Genomic DNA, 18,983 nt, shown 5'->3' with positions numbered 1-18,983 from the left:
ACTCCATCACCACATGTCTCCTTCAACTGTCGATGAATTTCAGTTGGTTTCACACCGCGCAAATTCAGAAAACGAATGATTGCACGCTGTTCAAGTAAGGAAAACGTCGGCATTTTAAGTATTTAAAACAGTTCTCATTCTCGCCGCTGGCGGCAAAATTCCATCTGCCGTACGGTGCTGCCATCTCTGGGATGTATTGACAATGATTGCGGCCTCATTTTAAAACAATGCGCATGTTTCTATCTCTTTCCAGTCTGGAGAAAAAAATCGGAGGCCTTAGAACTTGAATGCACCTTGTAGTTCCCTTTTGATTGCACACACTTTTTCCAGCGCTTCTGCCATTGATGGTAACATTAATGGAACTCATCCTCTGTAATGTCCTCCAAGACCCTCGTCACATCTTCTTGGAATTTTGTGTTTGGAAATGGTGTCCCTTGACCGCCGTTTTGACTCTTGGAAAAAAAAGTTGCATGGAGCGATATCTGGTGAATAAGGTGGCTGTGGTAGAACTAAAATTTGTTTTGAGGTTAAAAATTGCTGTCCTGACAGAGCAGTATGGGATGTCGCATTATTGTAATGCAGAATCCAATTATCAGCAATGTTGGTAGGGCACGAAGAACTTTTACGAAGTCTTTCTAAAATTTCTTTGTAGTAATTTGGTTAACTGTTTGTACCGGAGGTACCCATTTTTTATTAACAATTCCCTTGGAAGCAAAGAAGCACACACGCATGCATTTCACTTTTGACTTTGGTATGCGAGCTTTTTTGGTCTGGGTGATCCCTTTGAGCACCATTGCGAACTTTGGCGTTTTCTCTCTGGATCGTCTCCAAAAGCCTTATGAAGCTTACCGTAAGTTGCCGTCACGTTTTCACCCAATTTAACGCAAAAAGAAATGGCATACCATTGCGCAATATTACGCCGTTTCATTTCCGTGACGAGAGACACAAACACGTGTTAACTTATTACAGCACAACTCACGACTGAGCAGTTGCATCGATGTGCCGCTTGGACTAGAAGCAGCTTATAGACCAAGGTCAAAGGCCTGCGTATGCCTGCAGGTTTGCCACATCTCGCAAAGAAAGTCAGTCTCATTACTTTACTATTGCACCTTGTAGTTCAACCATCTGAATACGAAATCTTGCAGTGTTGTTTCCTTAAGATGAAGAAAACGAATCCCACAAAATATTCACAGATCTGTGGAGCATGAATTTCAATGTGTAGCAAGCCTACATGCATGATCTACTAAGATAAAATAAAGCTTTATTCTGTCGAGATGATAATTAAAACTTTATGGCTAAACCCCGTACGACTTCACTACTGGAGTGGATCGGAACGCCTCAGATGGCCTTCTGTGTTGACAGCAGAATCGACGGACGGGGCAGTCAGCCCCCGGCAGAAGCGCACCTTCTTCTGCAAGAAGTGCGGCTACGGCGGCGGCTACCGCGGCCGCGGGGGCGGCTACCGGCAGGCGTACGCCGTCGTGGTGCCGGTGAGGCTGGTGGTGGTGCAGCCGCGCCCCGTCTACTACCGTCAACGGCCGCGCGGCGGCTACTGCGACCCGTGCAGCCGCAGGCGCTACTACGGGGGCGGCGGCGGGGGCGGCGGCGGGGGCGGCTCCTATGCCGAGTCCTTCAGCTACAGCCGCTCCTACAGCTAGTAAGCTCAGCATCCACAAACTCTACAAAGTCAAATGTAACAACACAGAGTGGTCAGAAACAAGCTGAAAAGCTTTCAAGGATGTTGCAGGCTCATTAGGATTCAAGTTAGCCAATCAGGCATATGAGCGCGCAAATCGAGCAGATATAGTTAGTGTCAGTTGTCCTCACAGCGCTTATGACAGTGCACGATACTGCTCACCCTTTGGTTCGGGTTCGATCCTTCTTGCCATCCCCTGTCCATTTTTGTGTATTTCTCTTCTCAGTTTTTAGGAAACCAAGCGAATATCACGTTTGGCGACAAAATCTCTGCCCGGTTGCTTGAAATTGCACACGAAGCGGCCTGATAGGATAATTTCAGTGCTAATTGTGTGGCTGTGTCTGAGAGAGAGATCTTATGGGACTTAACTGCTAAGGTCATCAGTCCCTAAGCTTACACAATACTTAACCTAAATTATCCTAAGGACAAACACATACACCCATGCCCGAGGGAGGATTCGAACCTCCGCCTTGACCAGCCGCATAGCAGTGCTAATCAAATCTGCATTTTATAACAATTATTTCTCGCCACAATCTATCGTGAACATCCTTACAACCTTTTCAGATTGTTAAAAAATGGTTCAAATGGCTCTGAGCATTATAGGACTTAACTTCTGAGGTCATCAGTCCCCTAGAACTTAGAACTACTTAAACCTAACTAACCTAAGGACATCACACACATCCATGTCCGAGGCAGGATTCGAACCTGCAACCGTAGCGGTGGCGCGGTTCCAGACTGTAGCGCCTAGAACCGCTCGGCCACACCGACCGGCTTTTCAGATTGTTCCTGACCACATTTTACTGTCTCTACGGTGAAAGAAGAGACCTGACAGTTAAACTGGGCTTGGCACAGCAGCTTCGCGCTTCTACCTTAACCAATTGTGTACCACGCTTCTGTATATATCGCTGTGGCAAAGACTGTGTGTTGCTGCAGCAGTATAGACGACTATTGTTTTGAGTCACATAGCTTCGGTACCGCGAATGGCCTTTTGCGTTTCGCAGTTGAAACTTGGCAACAGCGCTGCCTGATGTCAATGCTCTTCCTTCGCTGTAGGAAGCTCAGTTTTTACCTTCATCTTAATCGCTGTCACTCAGATGCATGGTGGCCCTGATCTTACCCAGAAATTGAAGTTCTGCATCTGCTTCTGTTATTCGAAAGACATACGATGGGTGGTACGTGCTGTATCAATGCTATTTCCATTTTTAATAATTTTATTGTGAAACCAGCAACCAATTTTATTGTCCATAGCTACAAGAAGTGGCGTAGTCAATATAAACAATCAATAAATGATTAAAACATGACAATATTCATTTACAATATTTACAAATTGTTAAAAGCACACCCTAATCAGCCAGAAAATCACGACCACCTGCCTACTATCGATATGTACCCGTCCATGCGATAGCAGAGACATCTGGCGAGGAATAACAGTGAGCGCACTGTCAGTGTGTAGAATGGGGAAGTCGCACAATCTGAGTTTGAACCAAGGCAGATTGTGATGTTAGGTTTAAGTAGTTCTAAGTTCTAGGGGACTGATGACCTCAGAAGTTAAGTCCCATAGTGCTCAGAGCCATTTGAACCATTTGTATGGCCATGGTGGATGGAACTCTTCTATCTCTGACGTTTCGCCAAGGCTACGTTGGACATCCTCGGAGGTACTCCTGGTTGTGCTGAGTCTTGCCGACAGACGAGTCGGATGTCGAAGAGCGGCCTCAACACCGTGGAAAGTGGGAACGGTCTGGATTTCACATGACATCAGAGATAAACCTTATCAAATATAAAATATAACTATCGATCATTGTACGTCAAAGATAAAAACACCTCGCCGATTCTGTAGCCCCACTGTCCATATACCGCTGAGTTTCATAGCTCCTTCTTTTCTGTTCAAATTATGCCCATGTTTATATATTTCGATGACTTCTCTAAATGACCGTGGATAATAGTTCGTCATAGTACAAAAACTTCAGTTTCCGAAAATTTCACTACGTGATCACCTGGCTAAACCACCTCCGAAGCACCTCCAGTGTCCGACGTAGCTTTGGATGAAACGTCAGGGATGGAAGAGTTCCATCCACCATGGCCATAGAAATGTTTCAAATGGCTCTGAGCATTATGGACTTAACATCTGCGATCATCAGTCCCCTGAACTTAGAACTACTTAAACCTAACTAACCTAAGGACAGCACAAACATCCATGCCCGAAGAAGAATTTAAACCTGCGACTGTAGCATCAGAGCGGTTCCGGACTGAAGCGCCTAGAACCGCTCGGTCACAACGGCCGGCGCGACCATACAACCCAGTAAGAATTCTCAGCAGCTATTGTCACCAGGTTCTCAAGCTTAACAATAAGTATGTTCTGAGAAAAAAAAAAGTGGAGTATTACTTACTGAACGACCCTCGTATATTTAGTGTTAGTTCTTTCAGACTCTGTCTTGGTCCAGCAACCACTATTAATTAAGACACAAAAGAATTACAGACACTGGCAGGGAGTGGTCATTGATTAAATCAATGGGAAACGTTGTGCCAGACCGGGATTCGAACCCAGCTCTTCTTCTTTCACTGACCACTGTGACCATCGCAACTGCAAGATCTACCATATCTCGCCTTCTGTCAGACCAAAACTCTCAAATTACTCACACACTACTAATGTAGTGCCCCTTGCCCATTATTCTCGTTACTCGCGGAATACACTGATTCCAGTCTTTACCCCATTTCTTTACAAAGGTGTTCTCTTGTACTACTATTAAAAAAGAAGTAGCAAACGTTACGAAAATGCTAAAACGTCCCACGCATGCTACTCGACTGATTATAGGGTTAAAAGAGGGCTATTAGGAAAGTAAGGAACGATAGGTCGCGAAATGGAAACTAAAGTGAAAATCAAAACTGTTTTATTTGCAACAGTTAGTTACAACTTCCAGCTACTTATCTCCATAGTCGCTGATGCGACATAGACATTGTCGTAGCGTTGTACCAACTTTCCAATGCCCTCGTTACAGAAGGCAGCCGCCAGTGCTTTCCGCCAATTCTCTACGCTGGCCTACAGCTCGTTGTCTGTGCCAAAATGTAGGCTTCATAGCCAGCGGTTCATGTGAGCAGAGATGAAACTCAGAGGGAGACAATTACGGGCTGTATTCTGGGCAATTGAACATTTCCAATTGAAAACGATGTAGAAGCATCTTCATTGCCCCTGCAGAATGCTGTTGAGAATTGTCTTGAAGAAGAAAACGCACGACTGTTGCGTAATGTTGGCTGCATAGCTTCAGGCGAAATTTCTCACCAGCCCCTCGTACTTGGCGAGAGACACTACTGTTCTAGGTATCTTTATGTGTTCCCTGTGTGCTCAGAACTAAAAAGAACGACGTAACGCGATCGATGGGCATACTAGAGTCACTGGCCAACACAGCTGTGCAAAACTTCATCGAATTTTCACTGTGGTTTCCATTTCGCGACCGATCGTTCCTTACTTTACGAATAACCCTCCCATTATAACTATTATTCCCTTATGGATCCAATAGGACAACGCGAGGTACATTCATCAGTTTTAATGGTTGACCCTCCTTTGTGTCCAAATTTGTTCTATCCTTTTAGAATGAAGTATCTTTCTTTCACCAGACCACGGTGTTCCAGTCCGTTTTCTAATTTTCCACTGACCAACTTTCTAATCAAATATCTTTTGTCTGAATGATTTTCTATCTGTAAATTCTGCCTGAGTTATACCGGCTACTTTATGATCCTCCTTAATCACAGCGATCCGCTCAGTTTTGGTCTTACTTTGTTTTCGTAGAATTCTACTATGTTCATGCCCTCTAGTGACAGAATGGGTTACCAGGCAAATGGAGCAATGGTATGTTAGGAAGTTAGTAGTATGTCAGTCCTACATGAGAGTACAGCATGTTTTGAGATTATTTTTTTGGAACATAGCAAAACTATGTGCTACATTAAATAGGGAAGCTTGCTGTGTTTGAATCATTTACAACTTGTGAATTTAATTCAGCCATACGACTGTTGTGTCATGGCAAAACACACTGCAAGAATCCTTGGCAATTTACCCTGTGTAGTTTTTAATCTATTCTACATTAGGACATGGAATGAACGGTTGGGCAAGCATGGGCATAACTTGTAGTGACGTGGTTGTGCCACCATTGACTCAGTTGCCTCGTCTCATTATTTTTCATAATTGATGTCAGATGTACGGTCACAAATCCCATTATACTAGGACTATTCGGACAGTAAGTTCCGAATGATGGCGAAATGGAAAACACTGTGATAATCAGAAATATTTTATCTGCAATAGTTAGTTACAGCTTCCAGCCACTGCTCTACATAGTCACCACTCCGACTTATGGATTTTCATTGCGTTGTACCAACTTTCCAAGACCCTCGTCATAGAAGGCAGCCGCCTCTGCTTCCCGCCAATTCTCTACGCTCATCTATAGCTCGTTGTCTGTGCGAAAATGTTGTTTTCATAGCCAGTAATTAATGTGAGCAGAGATGAAACACAGAAGGAGCCAATTACGCGCTGCAGGGCGGGTGATGAAACACTTCCCATCGAAAACGCTGCAGGAGCATTTTCATTGCCCCTGCAGATTGCTACCGAGAAGTCTTACGAAGTGGGACTGTATAACAGTTCTCTAATGTGGGCTGCATAACATCAGACGAAATCTCTCAAAATGACCTCATACATGGCGAGGGACATTATTTTCTACGCGTCTTTATGTCCTCGCCATGCCCTCAGAACTGAAAAGGGCGAAGTGATGCAACCGACAGGCATACTAGAGACACTTTCGAACACATATGTGCAAAGCTTTATTAGATTTTCACAGTGATTTCCATTTCTTAACCGATCCGAACTTACTTTACGAATATCCTTCGTATATTCTCCAACTGATGTTATACATTTGATATTGATGACATAGTTCGTTGCAACCGTTAATGTAATTCCTTTTTTAAAAGAAAAATTTTATCTACTGTTAATATGGCTTCACTATTGCAGTGTCAAATAAACATTTAACAGATTTTTCTGGCTTCCTTCATTAAAGTGCAAGTTACTTCTATTTTCTTCACTTCATTTCCATGACATGGTATATTTCTCTTCAGCCCTTGATGGAAATCCGTAAGATGCACCGAACCCTCCTCTTTCAAATTCCAAATTGATAAATTTTGGCGTCTCACAGCGCCGTTCAAAGTTTTCGTGTGGCACTCCAAATACAACAAAAGTCCTGCCTTATCCTATTTATCTCTTGTTCTATAGCTGTAGTTCGTTCCTGTAAGGCTTCTATCAGTTCTGGTTTTTTCCCCTTTTCCTACAAGTTCTTTCACACTAGCTTCCATCAGCCTAACGTGCTCAGCTGATCTACGACACCTGAAATCTTCCTCTCCAGTCTCTTCAGTCTCTTCCTTTCCAGAACTGATTTGTCCTAATTCTTGTCTCACATTTCGTATTTCTGCCTACAGTCCAACTTGCACTTTTTCGATGCTCCCTCCAGTCTAATCTGACCGGTTACTTTTTTTATGTTGGAGTTCGATTTCACTCGTTCTAATTTCAGTTTCTGTCTTGCTTTGACTTTTTCTGTTTTAGCTTCTCTGGCTTGCTTTCACCTCAGCTTATAGTTTGCTCAAATCTATTTCTATTTTTCAGAATGGTTCAAATGGCTCTGAGCACTATGGGACTTAACTTCTGAGGTCATCAGTCCCCTAGAACTTAGAACTACTTAAACCTAACTAACCTAAGGACATCACACACATCCATGCCCGAGGCAGGATTCGAACCTGCGACCGTAGCGGTCTCGCGGTTCCAGACTGAAGCGCCTAGAACCGCACGGCCACATCGGCCGGCATTTCTATTTTTATCTTTTATTGCAGCTTCTAGTTTATTTTGGCCTACTTTCATCTCTGCCATCATATTAAATAAGTGACACAATATAAAATTAGTGTTCATTTCCCCTGTTGGATCTGCTTCTACTTTTGTGTTTGTTACAGATGATCAGGTTTGACTATTAGATGTTCCACGTGCCCCCATTATTCCTGAAAAGTACTACCCGTAATTATTCCTTCTATTGTTTCTTCTACCGCTGACGTCTTGCGTTCTGTTAATTTAGCTCGGGCCCTGGTAATAAAAAATTATGTTCCAATTACTACTTCAAATATGAAGATTGCTCAACTGGCCCGGAACAGTTAGCTATTACAGTTGTGAAATAACAGCTTGCTGTACCATGTTCGCCAAATATAGTGTAGAAAATTTATCCCCTCTACTAATCCTTTTCCCTTCGCTAAAAAAACTGCTACCTTCTCTTTGTATACTCTTGTATCTGCACAAGTAAACTGATTCTTATACATCCGCTCAGAGCTTAATCTAACGTTGACGAAATTCTATTATTCTTCTATATATATAAATATGATGAAATGTAACATGTATAAGGTAACCAGTTCTCTGTTAAAACAATGCCTCTGTTTTCATCACTAGAATTTATACACACATACACACTCGTTTATCCAAAACCTACCACAAATACATTAGTCGAATCAGATGCAGACATCAAAATTAATTAGATGATATAATGTGATGTGAGTATATGTACGAATTAAAATTAAAACAGAGGTATCTGTAATTAATGGTGTGTGAACAACGCTGATAACTAGGATGGACTCTGTATGACAAAGTTAAACCCCGAAACTTTTGATACCTACTTTCCGACATCACTGCTACAGCATGCGCTTTCAAAAATTCCCATGAATGTCAAGAATTTAACTAAGTCTACGTAGTGTTTTTAGATAGTTTTGGACTGCTAGAAACATTACACTTTGTGTATCGTAACGAACAAGTCAAACTGTCAGATTTTTTCAGTGATCTCATCGCAAGGTCTCTCGTTACAACATTTATTTTATTTTATTTAACTATTTCATTTTGCTTCTAAATGTATGGCTAAGCTTTGATAATTTAACTGACGCAACTGCCAGTGGGAATACCTGCAGAAGTTGAGATCGTAATAGCGATGTTCATACTCCGTTTACATGTTCGGTCGTTATTCTCTTTTCCTGACCAGTGAAGTGCTTTTTCTGTGCTTCTTGCCTGGGTGATGTCACCTGGTTGCAGCAGGATGCTGCGTGAACCTCTGGTCCTCTCCCGTAATAGCTGAATGCCACAATCTGATACATATGGCGGCCCTTGGTAACCATTTACAAAAAATTTCACTGAAAATTATGTGACTGAAGTCTTTCTCCAAATCGTCTTGAGATGGAGAATAAAATTTTTAAATATCACATGGAAACTGATGGACTGGATATGGCTTGTTGTTTTCAGCAGAACACAGTATTGTATTGGTAACAGTACACGCAAGAATAAATTTATTTACCGCACATTTATTTTTAAGCACACTACATTGTTCCCTTACAACAGATAATTTGACTAATTATCTTTTCGAATGTTCACTTGACATTGCATTAACCTTATAGACAGTTGTCCAATAGCTGCACTTCGTTCACGTTTTAATTCCTTTTCCAACAAGAGTATTAATGCTTGACCGTAATCCTTTCTTCCACTCCTTTGCAGCCCTACGTCTTTCTGTAGTGTCCACCAGTTACTAAACTTGGCCAATTTAAAACAAATGCTATCCATCATTAACGTTCCCAAAGTTTCTTCGGCTCTTCTCTTCTGGCTGGATGTCCATAAACTGAGATCCATCATCGGGATGTTCCTGTCACAGCTACTGCTTCTTACATGATGAATCGCAGGGATGAAATTATTCGTGGAGTTCAGTACATTACAACTCGACAGTTGGCTCTGCTGTTATCGATGAACACTGGGAGTGCGTGTGAAGTGATTGACACTCTTAGGCACTCCAAGATTACCTCGAAATGGATTCTACAAATATTCGCAGGAAGCCACAAAATTCAAAGAAAATTCATTTCATCTGAACTGTTGGAACTATCTGAGACCGATAGAGAGGCCTTTCTCTCATGAATCGTTATAGCTGACGAGACCTGGTTGCATCACTTTGAGCAAGAAGCAAAAAGGCAGTTACTGCAATGGCACCATCCGAAATCACCAAAAAAGAAGAACTTCAAGACATAGATATGATGACAGTCTTTCGGGATAGTGATGGTGTGATTCTCGTGGATATGTAGCCAAAAGGGCAAACTATTAATTCAGAGGTATATGTGAAGTCTCTGAACAAATTCTAGAACCATTTCCGACTCATTCAGTCTGACAAGTGACCAAAAGTAATCTTCCTCCAAAACGACAAAACTCGCCAACACACAAGTCGTTGCCTAATCAACCCTATAGCCGAGGCCTGGCGTCCTCGTACTTTCATGTGTTTGGACCATTTAAGGATTCTCTTCGTAGAACACACTTTGGAGGTGATGAGAACGCAATTTATGAGGTAAACATGGCTATGAGCGTAGGGCAGGAATATACGCTCTTACACAACGCTGGGTTGAGGTCATCGAAGTTGGTGGAGCAGTGCAGAAGAGCAGTACATGTAAAAGGAATATTGGTTGGTATTGTCACCAAATTCTAGCTCTTAAAAACAAATATGTTCTGAGAAAAAAAATTGGGGGTCATTATCTATTGAAATGTTCTCGTTCTTTATTTTCCACGTAACAATCTAATTCTAGTTTCTTCGGCTCTTCTCTTCTGGCTCGTAAAATCTTCTCCAATAAGTAACTCTGTCTTTTCATTTCCAGTCTACTCTTTTGCCTTTCGCTTGTACTTCCACAGCCTCTGAATAGTTTCACGTAACTGATTGTTCAAACTGAAGTTTACCGACCCTTATTAGCACGACACCATTACCCATTGCCTGACCATACTCTTCTACGTACAGCCGAACATTTCAGGTTAGCTTCACTTTGTATCCTTCTACTTCAACTACTTCCTATAAAACTCATCTCCACGAATCACAGTTCGAATATTACTCCAGTATATTCCCTTTTTACTGGTATACATTGACTATTCACTTGCTAGAATACTTCCATTACTCACACTGCACTGCACTGTCGTATTTCTCCTCGCTCAAAAACATAGATCACACTTTTACTCCAAGCCGTTTCACTTATTCTGACTATAACGACATGCATTAGGTGTCAGAAGTAACAGCTTTTTAACAGCAACAACAATATATAACAAAGTTCGAGCACATGCGGAGGCTTCCCTACTTTAGTTCTTCCTGCGTTATCATTTGAGATTGGAACAATAAATGGGGATATTATAGCGACAAGCAAAGCTCTTTGCATAACTTAATGTAAAATGGCTTTTCGATTGCCGATGTAGATGCAGACAACATAATACCCTTATTGAAATAACGTCCTACTGTTTCTTTCGACTTGTACTTGTTTAAATGTTTTGTGGAAAGTTGTAAACTAACAACTATATTCCTCTGTTTCAGCGGTTAAAGGAAATGATCCAGCAACATCATTGTCAACTGACGCTACTATGCCCCCTGTCACCGCACACTTTTTCCATTGTTACATCGTTCATCTCCCGGTCGTAGTGGAACTGTCGAGACTTCCACTGGGCAAGACAGGAACTGTGCACGGTGTGCTGAAAAAACGGATTCAACCGTTTATCTGAAAGACAGGGGGAAAAGTATCAAGCATTTCAGAATTTAATTTTTAATACATGTGTTCTAAGAAATTATGTTCAAAGTAGTGCGAGGGACTTTCTATGTAAATTATGTATTGATTATGTTTCCTTACAACAAACACAGAAAATGCTTCTGTTGGTAACCGTATAATTAAAGGATTCTAGCAGATATTGCAACTTGCTGACAGATCTTTACCTGCATTTTCCTCTCATGTCCCTCATAACTATGATGCAAAATAAGGTCGATTACTTAACGACGAGCAGAACTGGTTTTATTTGTATGTCAAGACATTCTTAGAAATCACTGGCAATACCAACAACACCAAAGAAAAGCTGAGTATACGCAATCAATTATTCTAAAAATATTTTTCATTAACGAAGTATGTGCCTGCTCTTTTTCTTTGTGTGCAATGTTCATTGTCTGTCAAGTGTGTATCTTAAGGTGCTAAATGCAGATTTTGTTGCCTCATAATATGCTCGAAAATAATCAAATCGTTCAAATGACTCTGAGCACTATGGGACTCAACATCTGAGGTCATCAGTCCACTAGAACGTAGAACTAATAAAACCTAACTAACCTAAGAACATCACACACATCCATGCCCGAGGCGGGATTCCAACCTGCGACCGTAGCGGTCACGCGGTTCCAGACTGAAGCGCCTAGAACCGCCCAGTCACAACGGCCGGCCGAAAATAGTCGCCATGCAGTCTATTCAGAGACGTTGTTGGACTTAAATAACTACTCAGACTGCACTGTATTAGTTATTATTATATTTCATATCACAGATTTAAGAACATCATCACCTGTGCCTGATCACTCAGATAGATTTGACGATGGAACAGGATGTCCCGAAATCGATAACGTACAATAAAATAAGTAAATCAGTAAAGCGCTCTCTGAGGAATCACTTAAGTCTGACAATATAAAATTAGTGCTGCGTGTCCCTCAAAACCACCGTGAACTATGGAAAGACTAAATTCTATTCAGAGAGTGCCTGTGTTAATATTGCGTTTCTGTACCACTGGACATACTTCGTGGTTTGAATTAACTGTTAAAATGGTCGAGGGCTAACAGAGGCCAATGGGTATGTAATGTTCTGAAGATGGCAAACATCTTTGTTGGTACACCGTTTCCACGCTATGACTAAAATCTAATAATATGTATGTTTATTACTAGCGGCATCCACCGTACCTAATGTTACATCGAGCTGAACTTTATAGATCCTTCATTCTTTTCACTGATTTCACTTCTTTTCTATTTTGGTTGTTGATGTTATGTTGTAGGTGCATATGTGAACGACTGAAGGTCGAATATGATCAGTAGTGTATAGCAAAGTATTTATTCCAGTTCTGCATTCCCAGCGTAAGCAGCTGTGTCCTTCATTAAAATCTGGTGAAGTTCAGATCCTGTTTCAAGATGTTATTACCTGAAGCCAAGGCACAGTGGAGACTCATTATGCCTGGCACTGCTAGTTTTATTCTACATGCACTGAGTTTATTTAGTAGAACCATGTGATAAGCAGCATCAAAATCCGTAGAAAGATCCGAGACTATGCCTGTGAGACACTCAACCTTGCCAGGAGCTTTAAGTACACCCTTCTGTGCTGTGCTATGGCTCATTCTATTCTTCTACGGCTCCGCAACTAAAACAATATTTCACATACAAGATTGTATTTATTTTAAAAATTCATTAATGTGTCTTTTATCTTTTACAATGATGATGGCAGGGAAATGGGCTTATTAGCTTTCCATATCTTCTGCATTACATTCCTGTAGCAGAGGCACAAATTTTGTGTGCTTTCAATACTCTGCAAAGTACCCTGATGAGAATGACTCAGTTATCATGTTTCTGAAGGTAACTTGATTACTTAGTATGTGTTGTTTTGCAACAAAGGATGGTACTTCATCTTTAACTATTAACTTTTTATTTTGTAGGTTTTTCTACAGTTTTCTGCCTTCATGCTTTGTTCTTGGTAATAACATCATTGTACTTAGCACATAATGATTTGCATGTGTGATAGCCGTTTTTGGGAATTTTTGTCGCAAATTGCTCATTTACTTAGTTTTCTATGTAGTATGGAACATTTATTATTTTATACCTTGACCTTACCTGTAAGTTATTATGCTTGTAATTGTCTCTTCCTGTTTCCTGTTGCATGATATCACAGAATTCATTGCTTATATAGTTGTATTTTACACTATTTTGTCGTTGAATGACATTTTTGCAGCAGTCATCTGCAGGTAAGAAACAGAGACGTACAAGGAGAGACAAAAGTTGTACTGCATCAGTTAACTTCCTTATCAAATAATCAACACACAATTGTTTTGCGTTTTCGAAAGGGAATATATTTTTAAAACGCCAGGAAACCAACAATTTACAGAAAAAAATTGCCGTTTTTACCACGAACTGCAGGAGGCAAATGGTAGGTACGCAATGAAAGGTGGATAGGTAGTTGTAGATAAAAATTCAGAAAAAAATGTTGGATTTTTTAAAGAAAACTGACATATATAAATATGAAATACATTTCTTGTTTTATTGACATCGTTGTTAATACGACTGACAATAGTTTTTGGTCATCGAGTACTCTCAGATTTTCATCATACTACGAAGTGTTGTCAAAAAAATGACTGAATACTGCATTTTTGGTCCATTTTCTACTTCGGCCTGTCCACCATCAACTACTCCAGTATCACATCCATCAACATATTTTTCATTCTTGAATGATCAGAATTTAGTTATTTTACTTCATTAATTCATTAGAGAAGCAGAAATGAAAAGTAAAGGAGCCCAATGTGCAGCTACTACTGAGCTGTAGATCATCTTATAACTTGGCAGTTGTCGTATATGGAAAGTCTTTACCTTAAGAGTGGCTAATACTGTTAAATGTCTGCTAAATCCTATACGAACATCTAAACTGTAATGCAATTCAGAATCTGCTTTCATTTTGTTCTCGAATTGTTTACACATCCCGATTATGGTCTTAGTCTCCCTCTTACATCACATAAACAGCGTCAGAACTTGTATGATTGGCATATGTACTTTGGACCTTGTTACTGATACTATAAGAGGTTAAGTTACAGCTTTATGGTATAAAAACTGAAATGGTAAGGAATACAATAGAAGTAAGGGAAGGAACAGACGAGAAAATTTATTAGTGACTAAGAATTTTAGTAACAAATTATGTAGACTGAAATTAGAGCTGTTGTAGCACTGCAGCAACGAAAATCACACACATCGGCATTTTCAGAGGTAAAATACTCTTTCAGTTTATAAACATGATAAATTTGTATCTACTCTGTAAGGTGAATACAATACAGCACTGAGGTGTCAGGTCCTGCTCTACGAAATACTTTGAAATCCTATATAATATCAATAGACACACTGGTACATCGGGTAAAAATATTACACTAGCAGGGGTACAAGATGTTGCCAATAATAATAGCTAATACTTAAATTAAGAAGTTCATAAAAGTAAAAAAAATATGGAAGTGAATGACGGCATCACACCAGTGGCTTTAATAGTAATACGTTTATGGTGAGTTTACTTCACTGATACCGAAACATAAGTAAAGTGGATGTAGGAACATTACTGCCATCTTATACCCATCTGTCTAAAATGGGTGGAACATTCTTTTCAAGTGTAGAAGACGAGGAGAGGGCAAGGAGTGAAACAACCAATCCAAGTGATCGACCATGAACCCTCTAAAGTTTAGTCGATGTGATTGAGATATATAAGGAGAGATCAAAAATTTTCCGATTGAGGGACTTTCTGCAGGGAATGTGCAACGCAACGCTAGCACCAAACAAGTACCTTCAATCTAGTGCTTCGGTGGAATGATTGCGTCAATGCTCAAAGTCATTTTACCCGATCGGCATACCGATTCTGCTCTGCCTTCAAATGGAAACTTTTTGATCGCCCCTTATGTTATCAGGACATTAATTTTCTTCTGTGAAGCTATCTAGAACACAGAATGATGAGCCATTCGATTAGAGGCATTCTTTTCATTCAGTTTCTCATTGATAAATACTCTGATTCATCACGGAATGGAGACAACAATACTGTCGAACTGTTAGAAAGACAATCTGATCTAGTCGCTCCGCAGTTAGGTACAGCTCATTGGGAATGGACAGAACAATAAAACATTTCAGGTGCGCTCGATGGGAACATGAATTGATGGCAACCTGGATGGCCAGGATAGTATACTCACATTTGCACAACAGTCATCAAACTTGTATGAAATGCTAAGGTTTTGGTCTCTGGTCGACTGTAGGAGAAATATTTTGCTTGTAGTATATGTCCCTGGAGCATTGCTGGAGATGAATGAACAGGGCATGAGATTTGTAAGAGATCACTGAATCGTTTACCCTTGCGAAGTTCCGTTCCATTCGACGTAAATACCCGTTTCCCCCATGAGAATACCATCATCAACATGAACTGCACACTTGAAAGGCATTTAGCTTCGTATGGAATACTCTGACATTGGAACCCAATCTGCAATGAAATTACGTGTCAGTACTAGAAAGGGTACGTTTTCACTACAGCTGTACCTTCTACATAATACTGACGGTGGTGGAAAGTACCGTATCTATCTCCGTGAAGTACTACATAGAAATGCTGAGGAATATCCCGCTAGCAATCAGGTATCGACTGCGGTCCAGCATGACGGGGCGCCGCCATACTTTGGTGCAGCTGTCAGAGAACATTTGGATAATATTTTCACCACTTGTCGGATTGGTTAGGGTGGGAGGGGCGCCAGTACCGTGGCCACGACGTTCTCCTGACGTCAGTCCTGTGTGTTTTTTTCTGTGGAGGAAGATGAAGAATTTGGTGTACAAGATACCGACGTACACTACAGAAGAGCTCGTTGCCCAGTTGACTAAAGCTGCAGCCATTATTTGTGAATCACTTCGTTGTTTTGAAGATGTTAGACAGTCATTAGCACGCACATGCCAGTTATGTATTAATGTAAACGAATATTTCCAGCAACATCTCTGAAACTATATTTATCAGAAGGAAGTATGTATACAATCTCTGACCATCACTAGAGTAAAAAATTTCGTGGACCACAAACAGGGAAATGGTACATTATGGCATTTTTTCTCCTCTAAATAGTCTAAAATTCTGCAGGCGTAGTTGTTTGCTCTTAATGCTCTGGCAGACGATATCCACAAATTCAAAGAGATGTACTTTTGCTACCGACACACCTGAAGCTGGAAAGTCTTCGGACCTGAGCCATGCATGTGCTCAGCTTCGATTAGTTCTGTAAAGTTTGTAAGGAATGTAACGCCAGTTCCGCCGATCGTTCCGCAGATAAATACTTTGTGAATGAGACACTGCTGCTGCGTCCACAAAGCGAAAGGTCTGCCAGTGTCCTCTGGGGTCGCCGACGGAAATATGAACGACGTGAAAAGTTTCTGCCCCGTATTGCAACTGTTGGATCATTGTCCATATTGCTTCTCATCGAACATTTGGGATGTATTTGAAAGATAGCCCATATTTTATGGCTCCGACACCTTTTTTATGTATGCTGTTCCCTTTTGTTAATCACCCGCGCAAGTAAGTTCATTGTTTGTCCAAATTACCAGTGCTGATTTGTGGCTAGTTAGTGATAATGTGTCGTGAACTTTTATAAAAATTTGCTGAATGCTTGAACGACAATTCTGTTCGCTCTTGCTTCTCGTTTTTCTTTTCCATACCATTAACTCAGAATAGTCGGATGGAAAAGAAGATTTAAAGTATAAATCAAGGTTTTTTTTTCAGTGAAACAATAAAAATATTCCTTTTTGTCCAACCAGCTACGCTGCATTATCTCTGAAGCAAAGATAATGCTCAGGCAGCTAGCGTGACATTAGAAATAATTCTCATTCAGATTCCGAACAGAAGTTTTTGAAGTTAAAATTATAATCTGATCATTTTATTTAGATGGTTCAGAGTTGGTGACAGCTTCAATGAGAATCAATTAGTACGAGAACGCATTGCATGTGGTGTATCTCGTCAAAAGCGTAATAAAAATGCAAAATAAAAGGAATTCATACGGGAATTAATACAGGATACTGGACCACTAGCGATTTGTCGATCAAAATTAGTACACCGGTATGCGTGGTGTTGAGCCATAGAAGACATTTGATAATCCAACTAATTCTGTAGTATTTCCGAACTATGCTTCCTACTCAAAAGAATAAAACAAAAATCGGAACAAATCCTAAACGACTTCGCAACTTCGACACCTACCAAAGGAACAGAGCTTTTTCCATTTCAGACGTTGCATTCTGAACTGCATTCAACTATCTCACTATTATCTCACACAGCATTTTGTAAATTATACTCAAGAATACACGTCAACATCTGAGAGTCAAAGTATGCTCCTTCTCTTACCTTATCACGTACTAACTTAAAAGTTGTGCTCGATGAGCTGGTTCAGGCTTAACTCTAACCAAAAAAAATATTTTTCTCACTAAAAAAATTCTTGCTCAAAAGAACAGTATTTTTATACTTTACGTTATTTTTAATAATAACGGCCTTCAAATTTAGCCACTATTTCGATCCCGAACGATGTCTTTGACGTCCGGCAGCATCTGTGGTCCATGTTCTCGTCGCCAAAGCTCTGTCAAGCGACGTACTATAAATACACGCAACATAACATTGTCGTCTCAATTGATACTCTGTAGAAGATACAAATTTGTTTTTTACACAACTCTTCACAGAAAAATTATACTTAATGATAGGCTCGACGTTCTGGTAAGTGGAAAAGGGCAAAATACACCCACTGAGTTCCGAAGACTAAAGTGGTACCTCGCAAGATGACTTTATTGTTTTTGATAATTATCTTAACAGCCACTCTTTTAGATACCTTTAATTGCATATGCATTTAGATAACTTTCGCCCCTTCAACACGCCTGTGCTCTGTCGTGTAACGCAAACCACCACAACATAAGATCTTTTTCCACACGCAGAGCTTGTAAAACTGTGGTGACCCTGCGCCCCCAGTAATCTCAGTGGCCTGGTAAGAGAGATAGGGAGTGTTGCTTTTGTGTGTACGTGGAAAGTGTAAGTAAAAAGGTGGGGGAGGAAGGAGTGGCTGGAGGCGAATCACAAAGCGAGAAATGTTTCCGAATGGAAAACCTACTCGGACGTTTTGATAAGTGTTTTACATCACTGTGGGCTTTCTACCTGTCCTTTCAAGCTCAGGTCATTGACGGCAGTGCCTTCGCTCCCCCATTCTCAGCCCGTGCTGGTAGCTTTGGCAGTGATGGTTTTATTTGAACCGAGTCACCAACGATCGATTTTTTATACTAAATCCAGTTAAAGCTCCAACGGGTACATGGATTCGTGTCGATCAAATACTCTGATATCTGCTGTCCTGATCACACTGTTCGCGGCTCTTATTACTCATGTGACTAGTAAAAGATCTGACGACCCCACTGTCATGTGGCACGGCGGCATGACTGCTGTATCTGGAACAGACCTCCGATGCAGTTGATCGCCATCAAGCGTATCATGTAAACATAGGTGTATACGAAGAGAGAAACACATGTAATTCGCAAAAGGTAAGTATCGATTTGGATTTAAAATAAACAAGGCGAAAATAAAATACAAGAGAATCCAAACGCATAAAAATACTCAAGTATGTCTGAATCACAAACTGAGTGCTGAAATTAAGTCGTATGATATTAACAGCTTATTAATTCGTAAATCCTAAGCAGTG

General features: G+C 40.6%; 1 protein-coding gene across 2 annotated transcripts in view; it reads left to right on the top strand.

Annotated features, from left to right (window-relative positions):
- LOC124550343 overlaps positions 1–11,453 on the top strand; it is a 59,082-nt gene extending 47,629 nt beyond the window's left edge. The window contains exons 3-4 of one of the 2 annotated variants that reach the window (XM_047125306.1): positions 1,366–1,657; positions 11,080–11,453. In XM_047125306.1, coding sequence (XP_046981262.1) covers positions 1,366–1,657; positions 11,080–11,086 — 299 coding nt within the window. In that variant the 3' untranslated portion in view covers positions 11,087–11,453. Of the gene's footprint in view, positions 1–1,362; positions 1,658–11,079 lie in introns of both variants that reach the window. The other variant, XM_047125305.1, reaches the window with a different exon arrangement.
- The last annotated feature ends 7,530 nt before the right edge of the window (positions 11,454–18,983 follow it).

Source organism: Schistocerca americana, chromosome 1, assembly GCF_021461395.2.
Source record: "Schistocerca americana isolate TAMUIC-IGC-003095 chromosome 1, iqSchAmer2.1, whole genome shotgun sequence".
NCBI lineage: Eukaryota > Metazoa > Arthropoda > Insecta > Orthoptera > Acrididae > Schistocerca > Schistocerca americana.
The sequence above is the reverse complement of the archived record's forward strand: the minus strand, read 5'-3'. Positions and strand labels throughout refer to the sequence as shown.